The sequence below is a fragment of the Drosophila simulans genome, chromosome 2R (genome assembly GCF_016746395.2).
Source record: "Drosophila simulans strain w501 chromosome 2R, Prin_Dsim_3.1, whole genome shotgun sequence".
Taxonomy (NCBI): domain Eukaryota; kingdom Metazoa; phylum Arthropoda; class Insecta; order Diptera; family Drosophilidae; genus Drosophila; species Drosophila simulans.
This window is the reverse complement of record NC_052521.2, coordinates 12,147,920-12,166,568: the sequence shown is the minus strand read 5'-3', so window position 1 is coordinate 12,166,568 and position 18,649 is coordinate 12,147,920. Positions and strand designations below refer to the sequence as shown.

Here is an 18,649-nt window from a genome sequence, read left to right as displayed (position 1 = left end):
CGTTGCCAGATCCGTCAAATATCAGGAAAAGTAATGCCCATATCATGTTACGCTGTCGATAGAACACGAACGCCAACTGATGAAGTAGCCACTAGTTTGACGCAAGGGGCAGAGATTAATTACCGAGGGCTCGGCGAAGTACAGTATAAACTGCCTAACGTAGCTTACTATACTTAAAGGATTCCATTTAATTTTAGACTTTACTTTACTTTTACTTTAGGTAGTAGTATTGTGATCTACAAAAATTCACTAATAGGAAATAAAGAATTAAAGAATTAAAGAACTAGCCTTAAGATTGTCTGATACTAAGTTCCTGAACTGACATATTGAGTCATAGTTATTTTATTGTGGTAGGTTACTAGCATTATCAATGAGAAATCAAAAGAAATGAACTGTCTGGTCAATTGTCTTGAATATAAACATCGCAGAAAGCAGCCGTGAGTAAGCAGACTTGCAAACGTTTATTGATAAGGGAATACCTTTAGCACTAGACGTTGTGATAAGTCACAGTGCGTCACTGTACAGTACTTATCCATTATGCTTGGTATGGTATATAAGGGATAATAAATGTCGAACAAAATAAACATTTTTTGCTCAGTTTGCCCACAAAATAATGATCATGTCGACTTTGACTTGAGTTCTTATCTATTTAGACTGTTCATACCGTACGATTCTTGCCGTCTCACAGTGGTTGGCATAAAAGTAAACAAAACCTGAGATTAACTCTCCCTTTCTAGAGTGACTGAGAATGCATCGTCATGCAAAGTAAGTAAGTTTCAGCGTTTAAAAGCAGTTTGTCTATCGTTTCCCGAACCAGTCGCATTCGAAGATCACCCGCCTCAGCATGGCGTTGACTTACATCCTTTTCCAAGTGGCGGTCGCCCTACTGGCGATCTTCACCTACTATCTCCATCGCAAGCTAACATTTTTCAAGCGTCGGGGGATTCCCTTCGTAGCACCGCATCCCATCAGGGGAAACATGGAGGAATTACAAAAGACGAAAAACATCCATGAGATATTCCAAGATCACTATAACAAATTCAGGGACAGCAAGGCACCGTTTGTAGGATTGTTCTTTTTCCAGAATCCCGCTGCATTTGTGATAGATCTTGAACTGGCCAAGCAAATATTGATTAAGGACTTCTCCAATTTCTCGAACAAGGGTATATTCTACAATGAAAAAGATGATCCCATTTCTGCCCATCTCTTCAATTTGGACGGTGCCCAGTGGCGTTTGCTAAGGAACAAATTATCCTCGACCTTTACATCCGGTAAAATGAAGCTAATGTATCCGACCGTAGTGTCCGTGGCCAACGAATTTATGACCGTGATGCACGAGAAAGTGCCGAAAAACTCCGTTCTGGAGATACGTGATCTGGTGGCCAGGTTTACGGTGGATGTAATCGGAACCTGCGCCTTTGGCATCCAGTGCAACAGTCTGCGCGATGAAAAGGCCGAGTTTCTGCACTTTGGAAAGAGATCTTTGATTGACAAGAGACATGGCACCCTATTGAATGGCTTCATGCGCAGCTATCCCAAATTGGCCAGGAAATTGGGTATGGTTCGAACTGCGCCGCATATTCAGGAATTCTATCGTAGAATTGTCACTGAAACAGTGGCGGTGCGAGAAAAAGAGCACATCAAACGCAACGATTTCATGGACATGCTGATTGAAATGAAAAATCAAAAGGAAATGACTCTAGAGAATGGCGATGTGGTCAGAGGATTAACCATGGAGGAGGTCCTGGCACAAGCCTTTGTATTCTTCATTGCTGGCTTTGAGACATCCTCCTCCACCATGGGATTTGCCCTGTACGAGCTGGCAAAGAATCCGCACATTCAAGATAAGGTTCGGGCTGAGGTGGAGGAGGTCATGGAGCAACATGACCAGAACTTTACCTACGAGTGCACTAAGGATCTTAAGTACCTCAATCAGGTTATAAATGGTACGTAAACGAATATTTATAAATAACTAAATCCCACTGACTTTCCATAATATCCTTGCAGAAACTCTGCGACTGTACACCATTGTGCCCAATCTGGATCGCATGGCCGCCAAGCGTTACGTAGTTCCCGGTCAGCCAAAATTCGTCATCGAGGCTGGTCAATCGGTCATCATACCCTCATCCGCCATTCACCACGATCCTAGCATTTACCCCGAACCCTTCGAGTTCCGACCCGAGCGATTCTCCCCCGAAGAATCGGCTGGTCGTCCCTCGGTTGCCTGGCTGCCCTTTGGAGATGGTCCTCGGAACTGCATTGGCCTGAGATTCGGTCAGATGCAGGCTCGCATTGGACTCGCTCTGCTCATCAGGAACTTCAGATTCTCCACGTGCTCGAAGACGCCCAATCCTTTGGTCTATGATCCCAACTCATTCGTCCTGGGTGTGAAAGACGGAATCTATCTAAAGGTGGAGGTCGTCTAATAAACAGACTGAAATCTCTTAATTAAAACGCCAAAGCTTCTAACCAAAGAACTGCTAAATAGATGGTAATTTATTCAACCTAAGTCTCATAGAATCATGTTGGGGTAGGTCCTCATGACCATTGATCCATCTTTTGTTTATTGCCAGATTTGAGTGCTCTCATTTTATTAGATATTATAAAAGGTGTAAGGTATAAGGTAGAATGTTTGAATTCAATAAATATCGTATTATAAACAAAATTATGTATACGAGATGTGGTAAACGGGGTATTTAGCCATCGTTACTTAAGTAGCGTCTAATTTATCAGCTTGTGAATACCCGATTATTATAGTCAGAATTCACACAAATACCAATGATAAGTTTGCGATTGCGACTGCTCGTATTTTGTTTCTTGGTCACAATGACCGCTGATTTTTGAGCTGGTCTATTTAAAAGCGCGGAAAAGCTTTTGCAATCTCAGTACATATCAAACGTTTAACCAGCGCTGAGGTGCAAAACGATAAGCGGCGGAGAGAGAGAACACACCCATACCCAGTTAATCATGTCGGTTGGAACTGTTCTACTGACGGCGCTGCTGGCGTTAGTTGGTTACCTGCTGATGAAATGGCGAAGCACGATGAGGCACTGGCAAGACTTGGGTATTCCCTGTGAGGAGCCCCACATGCTGATGGGAAGCATGAAAGGCGTACGGACCGCACGATCCTTTAACGAGATCTGGACGAGCTATTACAAAAAGTTCCGTGGCACCGGACCCTTTGCAGGCTTCTATTGGTTCCGGCGCCCGGCTGTTTTAGTCCTGGAAACATCGCTGGCGAAGCAGATCTTGATCAAGGAGTTCAACAAGTTCACGGACCGCGGCTTCTTTCACAATCCCGAGGATGATCCGTTGTCCGGCCAGTTGTTCTTGCTTGATGGCCAAAAGTGGAAGGCTATGAGGAACAAGCTCTCCTCCACGTTTACGTCCGGCAAAATGAAGTATATGTTTCCCACTGTGGTCAAGGTGGCCAATGAATTCACCGATGTTTTCGGCCAAAGTGTGACGAAGTCACCTGTTGTCGAAGTGAGGGAGCTTTTGGCGCGATTCACCACTGATGTTATTGGCACCTGTGCCTTCGGCATCGAGTGCAGCAGCCTGAAGGATCCGGATGCAGAGTTCCGCGAGATGGGTCGACGGTCCCTAACGGAGCAGCGCCTGGGGCCAATAGGAATCGGATTCGTCAATAGCTTTCCCAATCTGGCACGTCGCCTCCACATGAAAATGACAGCGGAGCCCATCGAAAGGTTCTTCATGCGCATCGTTAGGGAAACGGTGGCCTTCAGAGAGCAAAACAATATTCGCCGCAACGATTTCATGGATCAGTTGATCGATTTGAAAAACAAGCCACTGGTGGTGTCACAATCCGGGGAGAGTGTTAACCTAACCATCGAGGAGATCGCAGCGCAGGCTTTTGTATTCTTTGCGGCTGGTTTCGAAACCTCGTCGACCACCATGGGATTCGCCCTGTATGAACTGGCCCAGAATCAGGACATTCAGGAAAGGGTGAGGGAGGAGTGCCAGGAGGTTATTGCAAAGTGCAACGGGGAGTTGAACTACGAAAGTATGAAGGATTTGGTCTATTTAGACCAGGTTATATCGGGTATGTAATATGCTCGTTTTCTCCTACCTTTTTAACTTTTGGTTTTTTATAGAAACCCTTCGTTTGTACACCGTTCTTCCGGTCTTAAATCGCCAGTGCCTGGAGGACTATGAGGTTCCTGGACATCCCAAATACGTAATCAAAAAGGGAATGCCCGTTTTGATCCCTTGTGGAGCAATGCACCGCGATGAGAAACTGTATGCCAATCCAAACACCTTTAACCCTGACAACTTCTCGCCCGAACGAGTGAAGGATCGCGACTCCGTGGAGTGGCTTCCATTCGGGGATGGTCCCAGGAACTGCATCGGCATGCGGTTTGGTCAAATGCAGGCCAGGATTGGATTGGCTCTCCTGATTAAGGACTTTAAGTTCTCAGTTTGCGAGAAGACAACCATTCCCATGACATACAACAAAGAAATGTTCCTCATTTCTAGTGATTCTGGAATTTATCTTAAGGCTGAGCGAGTGTAATGCCGTTTTAATAAACAGTTTATAACACATATCGAATATAGCTTGTTTAGACTTAACTTATTACGCAACCGAACATCTATTGGCAACTCATGCTGATACCTAATTGTTTTCCATCTCACAACTGGTTGGGGGGTCTATCCAAACTAGATCCGACTGTTTAGAAAAAAAAATGCCCAAAAGTAGGCTATGCTAACAGAATTATAGGTATTTCCATTTTGGTTGGATTATTGCGTAGATCAAGATAATTAACTTATTATCAACAATTGCTTACATTCTTAAGTGACAAGCCAAATCTAAAATAAATCCAGCACTTAACACTTAAGTATGATGAAATATCGGAAACAACTTGCTCAAAAGGTTTTTTTTAAGAAGCAATTGTTCCAGCATCCAAACAACTACATCATACCCGCTAATAAAGCGGGTATGATCAAATCTTAAAATCATTTTCCAGCGAGTTTACTCTTTAACAAACGATTTATGCTCTCTTTTCAATTAGATGACTAATTTTCAGGGGCAAATTAAGAGTAGAAAAATGTGATCCAGATGTGAAGTGCAGTTACAAATAGTTTGGAAAATGACCTCTCGATTTAACTTAAATGCTCTACTAAGTTGCGATATTATTTTATAACTTTAACTTTATCGTATTATTTTATATCCCGTGTGTGGCTTAAATTTCATGTGTAAACTGGTAGATAACATAGCATCACTTCATTCAATGAATGAATAAAGAGCAAGTCATCGTTATTTTTCGTTTTTTTTTTGTGGGTTCAGCATGACTAAGCTGAGTTTAACTGGCTTGTGCAATAAGGGTAAGAAAGAACACATATATACATTTAAAATTTAGATTTTAATATCTAATATATTCAATATTGTTTGCATAATGATAGCATTGATAGATTTTCAACCTAGGCAACGTAATTGACGGGTTATTTTGTTTTACCTTCGACGTAGAATGCAACTGTAATCAACACAAGTTGAACAAGCTTATGTTACTATTTTAAGCGAAAGATTTTTTCTCTATTTGTTAAAAATTAAAAAAAAAACCTTAGATTTCATGGGAAAGCTTTTGGATAACGTCTAATGCATGTTGCTTAGCAATTATAGTACATAAAGCTCTCCAAGTTTGATCTGTTTTGTTTTACCCGTGTAATTAAAAGTTCTCCAAATTTAGCTATAAATCCAGTACAAAAGACCTTGCTCATTTTAGATGTAAATTTATTTAATAAATATGTCATTGTTACGATTCAAAACATTTCTTTTGAAACCTTAAACTAAGCTACATCAAAATATACAAACTAATTCACCAATTAATAAACGTATAACTGTAGGTGATGCAAAAGGTATAATTAAGTGCATGTGTGCATGTCTAAAAGTATTCAATTCAATCAAGTATTAGTATTAGTATTTACGTCGCAAGAACAAAGCTTTAACCGAATAATTCGTTAATTATCTTTATAGCTCACACTCTACTGACTTTCAGGTGAATTCCGCCCTTCGCGCTCAGTAGAATATCATCGGTCCTATATTCTAAAGGAACGACAGTTTTGGTGGGATGAAACTCGAACTTGAAGTTGTGGATTAACAAGGCCATGCCAATGATGACCTGCATCCGTCCGAATCGAAGACCGATGCAGTTCCTAGGACCATCACCAAAGGGCAGGAAAGTGCAGGGAGGACGCTGTTGCACCTGATCCTCATCAAAACGCTCTGGAATAAACTTCTCGGGCTCTGGATAAAACTCTGGATCGTGTTGTATAGCCAGTGTGGGTATGACCACTCCAGTTCCTTTTTCAATGTTATATTTCGGATTGGTATGTTGGTAGTCTTGAGTTGCAACGCGGAGTAAATGACCGACGACAGGACGTTTCCTCATGGTCTCTGTAAGAGAATGTAAGTAATTTGTAGAAGATATAAGCTGGGGTAATGACAGGCAAACCACGTTGTGACGAATCGCACCGGGAGTGGACTATAAATAGGAAACACCAAATAATGTGGGAAACTTACCATCGATGACCTTTTCCAAATAAGTCATCTCTCGCATGCTGTCGTAATCCAGTTTCCCATTATGTTTTTTCAGGACCGCATCAATTTCGGTTCTAAGTTTATCCTGAATATCCTGGTGGCAGGCCAGCTCATAAAGAGCAAATCCCATTGTGGTCGAACTGGTCTCGAATCCAGCCAAGAAAAATATAAACGCCTGGGCAGCGATTTCATTAAAGGTCAGCCCATTTGCCTTATCCCCATTATCGTATTTCAATTTCATTTCAATCAACATATCCACGAAATCGTTTCTCTTCACATTGTTCTTTACGCGATAATCAACAGTGTCCCGGATGATGTTCATGTAAAAGTCCTCGACCTTCTGGACAGTCGCCTTCATGCGCAACTTGGCGGCCAGCTTGGGGGCTCCGAACAGAAGTAAATCCATGGACTTGCCATAGCGCCGCTCGGTAATGGCGGCCGTACCCATTTGGACAAACTCCGCCTTGGGATCCGACAAGCTATGGCAATCCAAGCCGAAGGCGCAAGTCCCGATGACATCGGCGGTGAAACGGGCCACCACATTTGTGATCTCCATGGAATCGCCTTCAGCACTAGCTGTTTGTCCAAAAACCCGAATCAGATCATCTGCCACGGTCAGAATAGTGGGAAACATGCTCTTCATCTTGCCAGAGGTAAACGTGGGCGTAAGTTTCTGGCGCAGGGTTTTCCACTTCTGACCTTCGATATTCACTAGATGGGCGGACAGTGGATCATCTCGTTCATTATGGAATACGCCGCGATCGTGGAACTTATCAAACTCGCGAATCAGTATGGTCTTAACGAAATCAATATCGGTTACAACTACCATCTGCTTGAAGTACATATAAAAACCCACAAATGGTCCGTCCGTCTTGTTCTTGTACTTGTTATAGGTTCTCTTGAAAATATCCGACAACTGAACGGTTTTCATTAGCTCGCTGGTATTACCGAACGGAATTTTGGGCTCATCGTGGGGAATGCCGCGACGCTTCCAATAGTTAAAGCGCTGGTGCACATACCACGCCACGAAGGTGATTACACCGATCAGCAATACGATCAGAACAGCCATTTCGGAACAACTGAAAATCCGAGCGGCGACATCGGCCTTTTATACCCGACATCAGTCATCTGACTCTCTTTCCGGCGTTGATAAAGAGTACGAAAGTCCATTCAATGTCGCGTTATGTAAGCTTGGGTTTTTTTTTTATTAAGCTACATCAATGTATGCTCTTAGGTAAGAGTACTTAGTAGCTTTAGTTTTTAACCAAGTTGCATTGCAGCTGGTGGGCATATAGGAGAAAATCTATCCCCAGTGGCAAGTTTTTCTTTCCCGCCGACATGGAGCAGGTTATCCTGAAGATCATTCATTAACACCTATGTATGCTGAACATTAAAGCTGAAGGAGTTCATAACGCTGGTAGGCTTGTATATTTTCGTGTTTGTAAATTGGACTATACTCGTACTAATTTTACTAATTTTAATTTTAATATCTCTATTTATGAGAGGGGCAAAGTTCATGGTAAGAACGTAAATATTCGTATGTTATCATAGTAAGAACTAACTAAAAAAGCAAGTCATCGTTACTAGCTCACTTCTTGTTTGCCTTGCAAACAGTAATAGCTTCATTCAGCCTAATGTAAGTTTCTGGCAACCAACTATTATAAACGGTCGGTGTTAGATTCTGTTTAAATATTTATTTTAAAATGGAACATTTTTATTTTATTTATTTTAATATTTTAGCAAATTTCAATAACCTTTTCCCATCAATTCCAATCAACCGAAATCATACCCAATTTAGAAATAAGTTGAGGTAGGTAAGGTATTTACCCGTTAGAAAGATGACTCTTAAATATATACTCTTTAAAAGAGAAATTCTCAGTTGGAAAATTAGCAAATAAAGAGCCAAGCATTATCAACAAAACAAAATTGTTTGTTTTGAATACCAATACATAAACTAATATTCTCTCGATCTATTCTAATTTCTCTCGCTTTTTGGCTAGCTGTGCGAGCTTTTTGATTGCAGTAGGTTTATGAAGCTCAACTGGACTACATTTGCGATATATTTTTCGACGGCATAACTACATATATCACTATATCACCGCACCCAAGCTGATGTCATGGGTGTTTACAGTGTTCTACTGGCGATTGTGGTGGTGCTTGTGGGATATCTATTACTGAAATGGCGTCGTGCCCTTCACTACTGGCAGAATCTGGGTATTCCTTGCGAGGAACCCCACATCCTGATGGGCAGCCTGACGGGAGTGCAGACGAGTCGATCATTTAGTGACATCTGGATGGATTACTACAATAAGTTCCGTGGTACTGGCCCCTTCGCAGGCTTCTATTGGTTCCAACGACCCGGAATACTTGTGCTGGATATTTCGCTGGCAAAGCTCATCCTGATCAAGGAGTTCAATAAGTTCACCGATCGTGGTTTCTACCACAACACGGAGGACGATCCCCTGTCTGGTCAGCTGTTTCTGCTAGATGGCCAAAAGTGGAAGTCTATGAGGAGCAAGCTATCCTCTACGTTTACGTCCGGTAAAATGAAGTATATGTTTCCCACCGTGGTAAAGGTGGGTCATGAGTTCATCGAAGTCTTTGGCCAAGCGATGGAGAAGTCTCCCATTGTCGAGGTTAAGGATATCCTGGCCAGATTCACCACCGACGTAATCGGCACGTGTGCCTTTGGCATTGAGTGCAGTAGTCTTAAGGATCCAGAGGCCGAGTTCAGGGTAATGGGTCGTCGAGCCATCTTCGAACAACGCCACGGACCGATCGGGATCGCGTTCATCAATAGCTTCCAAAATCTGGCACGCAGACTGCACATGAAAATAACACTGGAGGAAGCCGAACACTTCTTCCTCCGGATCGTCAGGGAAACAGTCGCATTTAGGGAGGAGAACAACATCCGTCGCAACGACTTTATGGATCAGCTCATCGATTTAAAGAACAGTCCACTGACAAAGTCCGAGTCTGGGGAAAGTGTTAACCTTACGATCGAGGAAATGGCCGCCCAGGCGTTCGTGTTCTTCGGAGCTGGCTTCGAAACCTCGTCGACCACCATGGGTTTCGCCCTGTATGAACTGGCCCAGCATCAGGACATTCAGGACCGGGTAAGGGAGGAGTGTCAGGAGGTTATAGGAAAGTGCAACGGAGAGATAACTTACGAAAGTATGAAGGATATGGTCTATCTAGACCAGGTTATATCGGGTATGTAATTTGTGCGTTTTTTTAAGAGCTCTCTTACTTTCATTTTTCTTTAGAAACCCTTCGTTTGTACACTGTTCTTCCGGTCTTGAATCGTGAGTGCCTGGAGGACTATGAGGTTCCTGGACATCCCAAATACGTAATCAAAAAGGGAATGCCCGTTTTGATCCCTTGTGGAGCCATGCACCGCGATGAGAAACTGTATGCCAATCCAAACACCTTTAACCCTGACAACTTCTCGCCCGAACGAGTGAAGGAGCGCGACTCCGTGGAGTGGCTTCCATTCGGGGATGGTCCCAGGAACTGCATCGGAATGCGATTTGGTCAAATGCAGGCCAGGATTGGATTGGCTTTCCTAATCAATAAGTTCAAGTTCTCCGTTTGCGACCAAACGACAATACCAATTGTATACAGCAAAAAAACCTTCTTAATATCAAGTGAGACTGGCATCTTCTTGAAAGTTGAGCGCGTTTGAAATTACAATTTTTAATCTATTAGTCCATATTTTATATGGAATTCCAGTAAGAATGTTGCTCTATATCTATAAGAATGTTTTTGTACACTTATATCAACTCATTAGTGACTAATCGCAGTAGCATGCTTGTGGATAACTAACTACTGTAAGTTGGCTTTCATTTTAAATATTTTATCGTTTTAAAAAATTATTTTTTTTTTATTTTCTGTGTGATATATTGCTTTATAAAGGCTTCTTATTATTGCATAAGAACACCTATTACAAGACTCTTTTGCATAAAAGATACTTTCGGCGTTTCTTGGCAGAAAAAATCTATTAACATAAAATTTTAAAGAAGTTTGGTTAAAAGCATGTTTTAAAATCATTACAAAAACATTTGAAAAATTTTGAAAAATCAAATACTCAAAGTAACAAACAACGAAAATAAATAAATAAATAACACTTTAGTCTCTCACTACCTTGGTGACATTGAGATGGATTCCGCCCTCGGAGCCCAAAAGAAGGTTCTTGATTGTGTATTTCATCGGCACTGGCGTCTTGGGATGCAATTCGAATCTAAAATTATGGATTAGCAGGGCCAATCCAATGACGACCTGCATCCGTCCGAATCGGAGTCCAATGCAATTTCGGGGACCAGCTCCGAAGGGCAGGAAAGCGCAGGTGGGACGCTTCTTTACCTGGTCTTCATCGAATCGTTCTGGGATGAACTTTTCCGGCTCCGGATAAAACTCGGGATCATGATGGATGCCCAGTGTGGACACCAGCACTCCAGTGCCGGCCTCGATGTAATACTTGGGATTACTGTGCTGGTACGGCTTGGTGGCAATGCGAGCCAAGTGGGCTACCACAGGATGTTTTCTCAGCGATTCTAGTCAGATATCATATACAGTTTAGTATGAAAAACTAGACTATAATATACAATGTGTGAGTGTACTTACCATTGATCACCTTTTCCATGTAAGTCAACTCCTGCATGGAATCATATTCTAGTTTACCATTGTGCTTTTCCAGCACACTATCGATTTCAGCCCTCAACTTGTCCTGAACATCAGGATTGCAGGCCAGCTCATAAAGTGTGAATCCCATGGTTGTGGATCCCGCCTCAAAACCAGCCAGAAGAAATACGAACGCCTGGGCAGCGACCTCATTGAAGGCAAGTCCATTTTCCTTGTCGCCTTTATCGTACTGCAGTTTCATCTCAATCAACGTGTCCATGAAATCGTTCCGAGTCACCTTGCTCTTTACCCTGTAATCTATGGTGTCTTGGACGATTTTCATATAGAACTTCTGCACCGAGGGAAGCAAGAACTGGAATCCCAGTTTCACGGCCAATTTAGGCATCCCGAAGATTAGTAGATCCACCAGCCAGCCATGACGACGTTCCCTTAGCGCAGAGTAGCCCATTTGGACGAACTCCGCCTTAGGATCCCGCAAACTATTGCATTCCAGGCCAAAAGCACAGATGCCAATTACGTCGGATGTGAAGCGGGACACGAGGTCAGTGACTTCCAGGGTCTGCGAAGAACTGGAGAGCCTCTCATCGACCACGCGTATCATCTCATCGCCCACGTTTAAGACCGTGGAAAACATGCTCTTCATTTTGACAGACGTAAATGTTGGGGTCAGCTTCTGTCGCAGATTTTTCCACTTTTGACCCTCGATGGTTGCCAGGTTATTGGTCAGCGGATCATCCTTTTCGTTGTGATACACTCCGCGATCGTGAAACTTGTCGAAATCGCGAATCAGCACGGTTTTTAGAAAATCCACGTCCGTGATGACGATGTACTTCATAGCATAGAGGTAGAAGCCCACAAAGGGTCCGTCGGTCTGTTTGCTGAATTTCAGATAGGTTCGCTTGAGGATGCTGGCCAACGGCATCGTTCTCCAAAGTTCGCTGGTGTTGCCGAGCGGAATATTGGGTGGATCATGGGGAATTCCTCGCCGTTTCCAGTAGGTGTAGTTCTGGAGTACCCACCATGCGGCTAGCGTAAGGACACCGACCACCAAACCGAGCAGGATCGCCATTTTGAGCAGACTGATCTGAGAAACCAATTCCAAGCGTTGCTTTTATGAAGAAGAGCTTTCCATCTAGCTATCGCCTGCTCCTCTTTTTTTATTGTAACCAAGAAAAGGTAACTGTTCACTTCCAGATAGGGCTGCTTATAGCAAAAAAGCTGAACAAAATAATATTGGGTATTACCACAAATACAAACATTTACGTTCCGCAACTAACTAAAACTCAGAACAAGTCAATGCTAAATTTTAACGCAGTACACTCTTATATTTAAGAGCTTTAAAAGGGATATAATTCAAAAATATCGTAGTTTTATATATCCGTGAATAAATGACCGAATAAAATTGTAATATTAAAGCATTAAAGCTCATACAAAGTTAGTTTATACTCTCATTTGGAAAGCTTCTCAACTTTAAGGTGAATGCCATTCTCAGCAGACAGAAGAATGCTTTTCACGACAATCTTCATGGGAATTTGTGTTTCTGCGGACACACTGAACTTATAGCCCCGGATTAGATAGGCCAATCCCACGCAGGCCTGCATTAGTCCAAACCGGAGACCGATGCAGTTCCTTGGACCTTCTCCAAATGGAAGCCAGGTACACGAGGGTCTTGCGGCGATCGCCTCATCCGTAAACCGCTCCGGCTTGAACTTCTCCGGTTCGGGATAGATTTCCGGATCATAGTGAATGCCAAGAGCTGGGATCACAACAATGGTTCCCTTGGCAATGAAGTATTTTGGATCTTCCGGCGAAAAATCAGTCTGGGTCATTCGCGTTAGATGCGCCAGAACTGGATACTTGCGAAGGGTTTCTGTTGCGCAAAATAGGGAAAGTATTTAGTTAAAGTTCTGTATCCATGTGGGATTTTACTCACCCATGACAACTTGCTCTAGATACTTCATCTCCTTGATGCCCTCGTAGGTAAACTCGTTGTTGTGCTTGCCCAGAACACTGTTGATCTCCTCTCGAAGTTGATCTTGAATATCCTGATTGCGGGCCAGCTCGTACAGGGCAAATCCCATGGTCGTAGAGCTGGTCTCGAAGCCAGCCACAAAGAAAATAAAGGCTTGTGCCAAAATCTCGTTGAAGGAGAGTCCATCCTCAGTGTTTCCCGCCTGCTCCTTCTCGTACATTTCGATTAAGCTGTCCATGAAGTCGTTACGCTTCTCGTTGGTCCTCAATCGGTAGTCGATTGTATTCCTAACGATGCCTGTGTAAAAGTCCTCAACATCCTGCACGTTCAGTTTAAGCCGCAAGCGGCGAGAAAGCTTGGGAAATCCGAAAATTAGGAAATCCAATAGTCCTCCATAACGACGTTCTATGATCGCCCTTTTTCCAATTGCCACAAACTCTGCTTTCGGATTTTGCAAACTATTGCAATTCAGACCGAAGGCGCAATTACCGATCACGTCAGCCGTATAACGAGCCACCAGATCCACAATTTCCAGAACTTGACCTTGACCTGTGGTGGTTTTGGCACTGAAAACCTTTTCCATTTCCTCCCCAACCTTCACAACAATCGGAAACATGTTCTTCATTTTGCCGGACGTAAAAGTGGGTGTCAGCTTGTGCCTCAGATGACGCCACTTCTGACCCTCGATGCTGAACAAGGTGGCCGACAGCGGATCATCGATCTCGTTGTAGAAGACTCCCCGATTCTCAAAGTGATTGAAGTCCTTGATTAGCACCCTCTTGACCAATTCCAAATCGGTGATGACAGCAGACCGGGTAAAAAAGAAGTAGAACCCGGCAAACGGATAATCGGAAGATTTGTACTTCAAATAGTAGTCCCGGAAGATCATCGCGATGTGTCGCTTCTTGGGCCAGTCCTTCATGTTCCCGTATATTGGATGGGGCACATCGTGCGGAATACCCCTCCTCTGCCAGTATCCATGACGTCGGCGGGCCACGAACAAAAGCAGTGACACTAGAATTGCGATCAGCGTTAGTAACAGCGACATATCTCGTTCTCAGTCCGCTCCACACTGAGTTCCCAACCGGAATGATACGGCCTTTATACGCTAACGTTCTCTTCTAATCTCTGCAAAAGTACTAATACATATTCACTGAGCACAGCCTAATCTTATCGATTAAATGAATCAAGCAAAATAAAGAACACAATTGTTTTCGTTACTTCATAAAAGATTCTACTATATATAATGATATGTAAACATAATGTATTTGTTAAAAACTTATTTGGCAAGCTTCTCCACTTTAAGGTGGATACCATTCTCGGCCGATATCAGAATGTTCTTAACGACAATCTTCATGGGTATTTGAGTTTCGGTGGAAACACTGAATTTATAGCCCCTGATCAAGTAGGCCAAGCCCACACAGGTTTGCATCATTCCAAATCGCAGACCAATGCAGTTCCGAGGTCCTTCTCCAAATGGAAGCCAAGTGCACGAGGGTCTGGCAGCGATTTCCTCGTCGGTAAAGCGTTCTGGCTTGAATGTCTCCGGTTCGGGATATATGTCCGGATCATAGTGAATGCCCAAAGCTGGGATCACAACAATGGTTCCCTTGGCAATGAAGTATTTTGGATCTCCAGGCGAAAAATCGGTGTCAGTCATTCTTGTAAGATGAGCCAGTACTGGGTACTTTCGCAGGGTTTCTAAAAATAATAATACAATTAATTTCTCAAATGAAACATTAAAGAAACTTACCCATCACAACCTGCTCCAGGTATTTCATCTCCTTGATTCCCTCGTAGGTGAACTCTTTGTTGTGTTTGCCGAACACATTGTTGATCTCCTCCCTGAGCTTATCCTGTACATCCTGGTTCCTGGCCAGCTCATACAGAGCGAATCCCATGGTCGTGGAGCTCGTCTCGAACCCAGCCACAAAGAATATGAAAGCCTGAGCGAGCAGCTCGTTAAAGGTCAGCCCATCCTCCGAATTTCCCGACTGCTCATTCTTATACATCTCTATCAGACTGTCCATGAAATCATTTCGCTTTTCCTTCGTCCGCAGACGGTAGTCAATGGTTTCCCTCACGATCTTGGTGTAAAAGTCCTCTGCCTCCTGGATGTTTAGTTTCAAGCGTAAGCGGCGCGATAACTTGGGAAACCCAAAGAGGAATATATCCAGCATGTTCCCGTAACGATGCTCGGTGATCGCCCGTTTGCCAATTTCCACAAATTCAGCCTTTGGATCGTACAAGCTGTTGCAATTGAGACCGAATGCGCAGTTGCCGATCACATCGGCGGTGTACCGTGCCACCAGATCCACAACCTCCAAAACCTGACCTCGATCCGCAGTGGTTTTACTACTGAACACTTTATCCATTTCTTCTCCAACTTTCACAACAATCGGAAACATGTTCTTCATTTTGCCGGACGTAAAAGTGGGTGTCAGCTTGTGCCTCAGATGACGCCACTTCTGACCCTCGATGCTGAACAAGGTGGCCGACAGCGGATCATCGATCTCGTTGTAGAAGACTCCCCGATTCTCAAAGTGATTGAAGTCCTTGATCAGGACACTCTTGACCAATTCCAAGTCGGTGACCACAGCGGTGCGGGTGAAAAAGAAGAAAAATCCAGCGAATGGGTAATCGGAGTTCTTGTACTTGAAGTAATAGTCCCGAAAGATCTTGGCAATGTGGCGTTTCTTGGGCCAGTCCTTGATGTTTCCGAATAGAGGGTGTGCCTCGTCGTGCGGTATGCCCCTTCTCTGCCAGTATCCATGACGTCGTCGGGCCGCGAAGACGAGCAGAGATAGAATCACAACGATCAGAGCCACTAACAACATTTCGCAACCAGAGTCCAATACAAACTGACTTTAAAGTGGGATGCCACAACCCAAACTCATATTAATATAAGGTCTTCCATGCGCTCATTTCGTCAGTCTCTCATTTTCATACAAAACTCACCGTTCCAGTTCTCTTAAGGTTTGTTCTCAATGTGATAAATAATAATTAGGGAATCATATGCTATGCTACAATGGTTGTGTATATACATTCTCTCCATATAAACAATCTAGCGATTACGCAATCGATAAAATATAAACAAAGTGAATTCCAGCATTTTGTATTGCATTTTTAGCGTATTAAATATAACTGTGCTTTGCCAACGCAAAAGTACAAACTAAGCATGAAACTTGGAAAAGAGATTTCATTATTTAAAATTCCTGGCACTGGTGAAATGCTAAGATAATGTCAGTGACGACACAAGTATTTAATCAAACAAATTAAGCTCAAGAAGCTTGATTAGATATACAGCAGTTTTCCTGTACCTACTACGTTGATTGATAAAAAACATTTGATTGTGTATTTGTATAACAGCATTGTAAAATGTACATTAAAATACAATCCAGACAGCGATTTGATAAGCAGCACTACACTATCTGCTCAGTTGGCTAAGCTGTTGGACTTTTAAGTAAATTCCGTTGGCCGGGCACAGCAGAATGTTGGACTTGACAAACTCAATTTTTGGGTCAGTTCGCGGACAGACGCTGAAGTGAAAGTTTCGGAGCAGACTGACCAGGCCAATGGTCGTCTGCATTTTGCCAAACCTCATTCCAATGCAGTTTCGCGGTCCATCGCCGAAGGGCAGCCATGCGGCGGTGGGACGCTGCGCCAGCTGATCGGCCAGAAAGCGCTCCGGGATGAACTTATGTGGCTCGGGGTATAGGGCGGGATCATGATGGATGCCGTAGACCGGAATCAGTACCATTTGACCCGGCTCGATGTAGAAATGACGATCGCCCTTGGCTGCGTACAGATGCCTGGAGATGCGAGTGAGCTGCGGTAGTATGGGATACTTTCGAAGGGTTTCTGAAAGATATGGTCTTAATGTAATCATCTTTGCAATATTTTGAGTCGGTCTCACCTGCAATGACCAGTTCCATGTAGCGCAGCTCCTGCATGGAATCATATGTGAATTCACCCTGATGTAACTTCAGAGCCTGGTCGATTTCCTCGCGTAGCTTTGCCTGCAGTGCCGGCTGCTTGGCCAACTCGTACAGAGCAAATCCTAATGTGGATGCGGAAGTATCGAATCCCGCCACAAAGAATATAAATGCCTGGGCGGCCATTTCCTCGATGGTGAGCTCACCGCGCTGCTTCATTTCGATGAGCAGGTTCATGAAGTCGCTCCTCACGATGCCCTGCTCCTCCCTCTGCTTCACTGTTTCCCGAACGATGCCCACATAGAAATCAGTAATGTCCTGATGGATTTGGCGCATGCGCAAAAGCCTGGCCACCTCGGGAAAACTCTCTATAAATCCATCGACCAGCTTGCAGTGGCGACGCTCTGAAAAGGCTCTCCTGCCCATTATGGCGAACTCCGCCTCGGGATTCCGGAGGCCATTGCATTCCACACCAAAGGCACAACGTCCTATGACATCCGAAGTGTAGCGAGCCATCAGATCACCGATCTCAAGTATTCCGCACATGGCATTATCCGCCAACTCGCCGCAAACTTGAGTAAGTTCCTCGCCCACCTCGCACACCGTCGGAAACATGTACTTCATCTTGGCTGAGGTGAAGGTGGGCGACATTTTTTGGCGCAAGGGTCGCCACTTGGGCCCGTCGATGCGGAATAGATGGCCAGTTAGGGGATCATCCCGCTCATTGTGATACATTCCACGATCCTCAAAGTTGGCGAAATCCTGAATGAGGATCTGTTTGGCCAGTTCCAGATCTGTGACCAAGACCACAGGTCTCAGCATCATAAAGAATCCGGCGAAGGGTGCTCCATTGCCCTTGAACTTCTCATAGATTGGCGTTACTATGTCGATGAAATGCTTGTTTTTCCGGAATCCCTCCATATTGCCCACGGGAAACCGGGCCGGCTCACAGCCAATGCCCCGCCGGGTCCAGTAGCTATATCGCGTGCGCACGAACCAGAAGCCCACTGCCAGGGCTATAAGCAGTAGAGCCACTACATCCAGCATCCTCTCCCCAAGTAGATTCACTTTCAACTGAACACCGGACCAACGCCTCTATTCGCTCCGCGCTTCCAATCAGCTGCAGTTGTGTAAACAGACCCAGGCAGATAACCTCGTCTTATAGAACCTCGGCTCACTGAAAATCAAGTCGAACTGAAGCTCGGACTTGACGAGCTTTTAACGGTGATTCAAGTTAATGCAATTGATATAGTGAGAGATAACTGTAGAACACCCGCCTTGAAGATAAAGTCTATGCAATATATTTATTCTAGGTTTAGTATATGAGCGTAATTAAAAGTATGATAAGAGTGATGCATTTCTTGTCTGTTATTTTTTTTCCTCTAATTCTTTAGCAGACTTATTATATAGTCCTCCGATAACGCTAATTTTGAATTCCTCGACTATCAGATACCCGTTACTCGGCTAGAAGAAATGCGAAAAAAAAGTTAATGAAACAATAATATTTTTCGGATCGCTCACTACCGCCACCTGGCGGCTTATTAA

At 43.8% G+C, this 18,649-nt stretch overlaps 7 protein-coding genes across 8 annotated transcripts; 3 read left to right on the top strand and 4 right to left on the bottom strand.

Annotated features, from left to right (window-relative positions):
* Nucleotides 1–791: 791 nt before the first annotated feature.
* LOC6734561 (cytochrome P450 6a8) lies at nt 792–2,665 on the top strand. Its single transcript, XM_002081534.4, has 2 exons — nt 792–1,946; nt 2,008–2,665. Exons 1-2 carry the CDS (start codon nt 845–847, stop codon nt 2,424–2,426), a joined length of 1,521 nt encoding a protein of 506 aa, XP_002081570.1. The 5' UTR covers nt 792–844; the 3' UTR covers nt 2,427–2,665.
* A 212-nt stretch (nt 2,666–2,877) lies between these two features.
* LOC6734560 (probable cytochrome P450 6a21) lies at nt 2,878–4,570 on the top strand. The gene is made up of 2 exons (XM_016181978.3): nt 2,878–4,063; nt 4,116–4,570. Exons 1-2 carry the CDS (start codon nt 2,968–2,970, stop codon nt 4,532–4,534), a joined length of 1,515 nt encoding a protein of 504 aa, XP_016027665.1. The 5' UTR covers nt 2,878–2,967; the 3' UTR covers nt 4,535–4,570.
* Nucleotides 4,571–5,732: 1,162 nt separating this feature from the next.
* On the bottom strand, nt 5,733–7,658 carry LOC6734559 (probable cytochrome P450 6a20). The gene is made up of 2 exons (XM_002081532.4): nt 6,539–7,658; nt 5,733–6,412 (listed from the first exon to the last, which is right to left on the bottom strand). The coding sequence occupies exons 1-2, from the start codon at nt 7,623–7,625 to the stop codon at nt 5,994–5,996; spliced, it is 1,506 nt and encodes a 501-aa protein (XP_002081568.1). The 5' UTR covers nt 7,626–7,658; the 3' UTR covers nt 5,733–5,993.
* Nucleotides 7,659–8,528: 870 nt separating this feature from the next.
* On the top strand, nt 8,529–10,682 carry LOC6734558 (cytochrome P450 6a9). The gene is made up of 2 exons (XM_002081531.4): nt 8,529–9,769; nt 9,823–10,682. Exons 1-2 carry the CDS (start codon nt 8,674–8,676, stop codon nt 10,239–10,241), a joined length of 1,515 nt encoding a protein of 504 aa, XP_002081567.1. The 5' UTR covers nt 8,529–8,673; the 3' UTR covers nt 10,242–10,682.
* Nucleotides 10,419–16,038, bottom strand: LOC6734555. The gene is made up of 6 exons (XM_044922487.1): nt 14,923–16,038; nt 14,451–14,870; nt 13,131–14,183; nt 12,712–13,067; nt 11,180–12,305; nt 10,419–11,109 (listed from the first exon to the last, which is right to left on the bottom strand). The coding sequence occupies exons 1-6, from the start codon at nt 16,004–16,006 to the stop codon at nt 10,685–10,687; spliced, it is 4,464 nt and encodes a 1,487-aa protein (XP_044778422.1). The 5' UTR covers nt 16,007–16,038; the 3' UTR covers nt 10,419–10,684.
* LOC6734556 (probable cytochrome P450 6a23) lies at nt 12,331–14,280 on the bottom strand. The gene is made up of 2 exons (XM_016168112.3): nt 13,131–14,280; nt 12,331–13,067 (listed from the first exon to the last, which is right to left on the bottom strand). The coding sequence occupies exons 1-2, from the start codon at nt 14,215–14,217 to the stop codon at nt 12,646–12,648; spliced, it is 1,509 nt and encodes a 502-aa protein (XP_016027664.3). The 5' UTR covers nt 14,218–14,280; the 3' UTR covers nt 12,331–12,645.
* A 230-nt stretch (nt 16,039–16,268) lies between the features above and the next one.
* On the bottom strand, nt 16,269–18,577 carry LOC6734554 (cytochrome P450 6a22). 2 transcript variants are annotated; one of them, XM_039291621.2, is made up of 3 exons: nt 17,086–18,577; nt 16,617–17,030; nt 16,269–16,582 (listed from the first exon to the last, which is right to left on the bottom strand). In XM_039291621.2, the coding sequence occupies exons 1-3, from the start codon at nt 18,149–18,151 to the stop codon at nt 16,464–16,466; spliced, it is 1,599 nt and encodes a 532-aa protein (XP_039147555.1). In that variant the 5' UTR covers nt 18,152–18,577; the 3' UTR covers nt 16,269–16,463. The 2 variants fall into 2 exon arrangements, with proteins under 2 accessions (XP_039147555.1, XP_002081563.1); XM_002081527.4 differs by having other exon boundaries at nt 16,395–17,030; nt 17,086–18,575.
* Nucleotides 18,578–18,649: the final 72 nt, after the last annotated feature.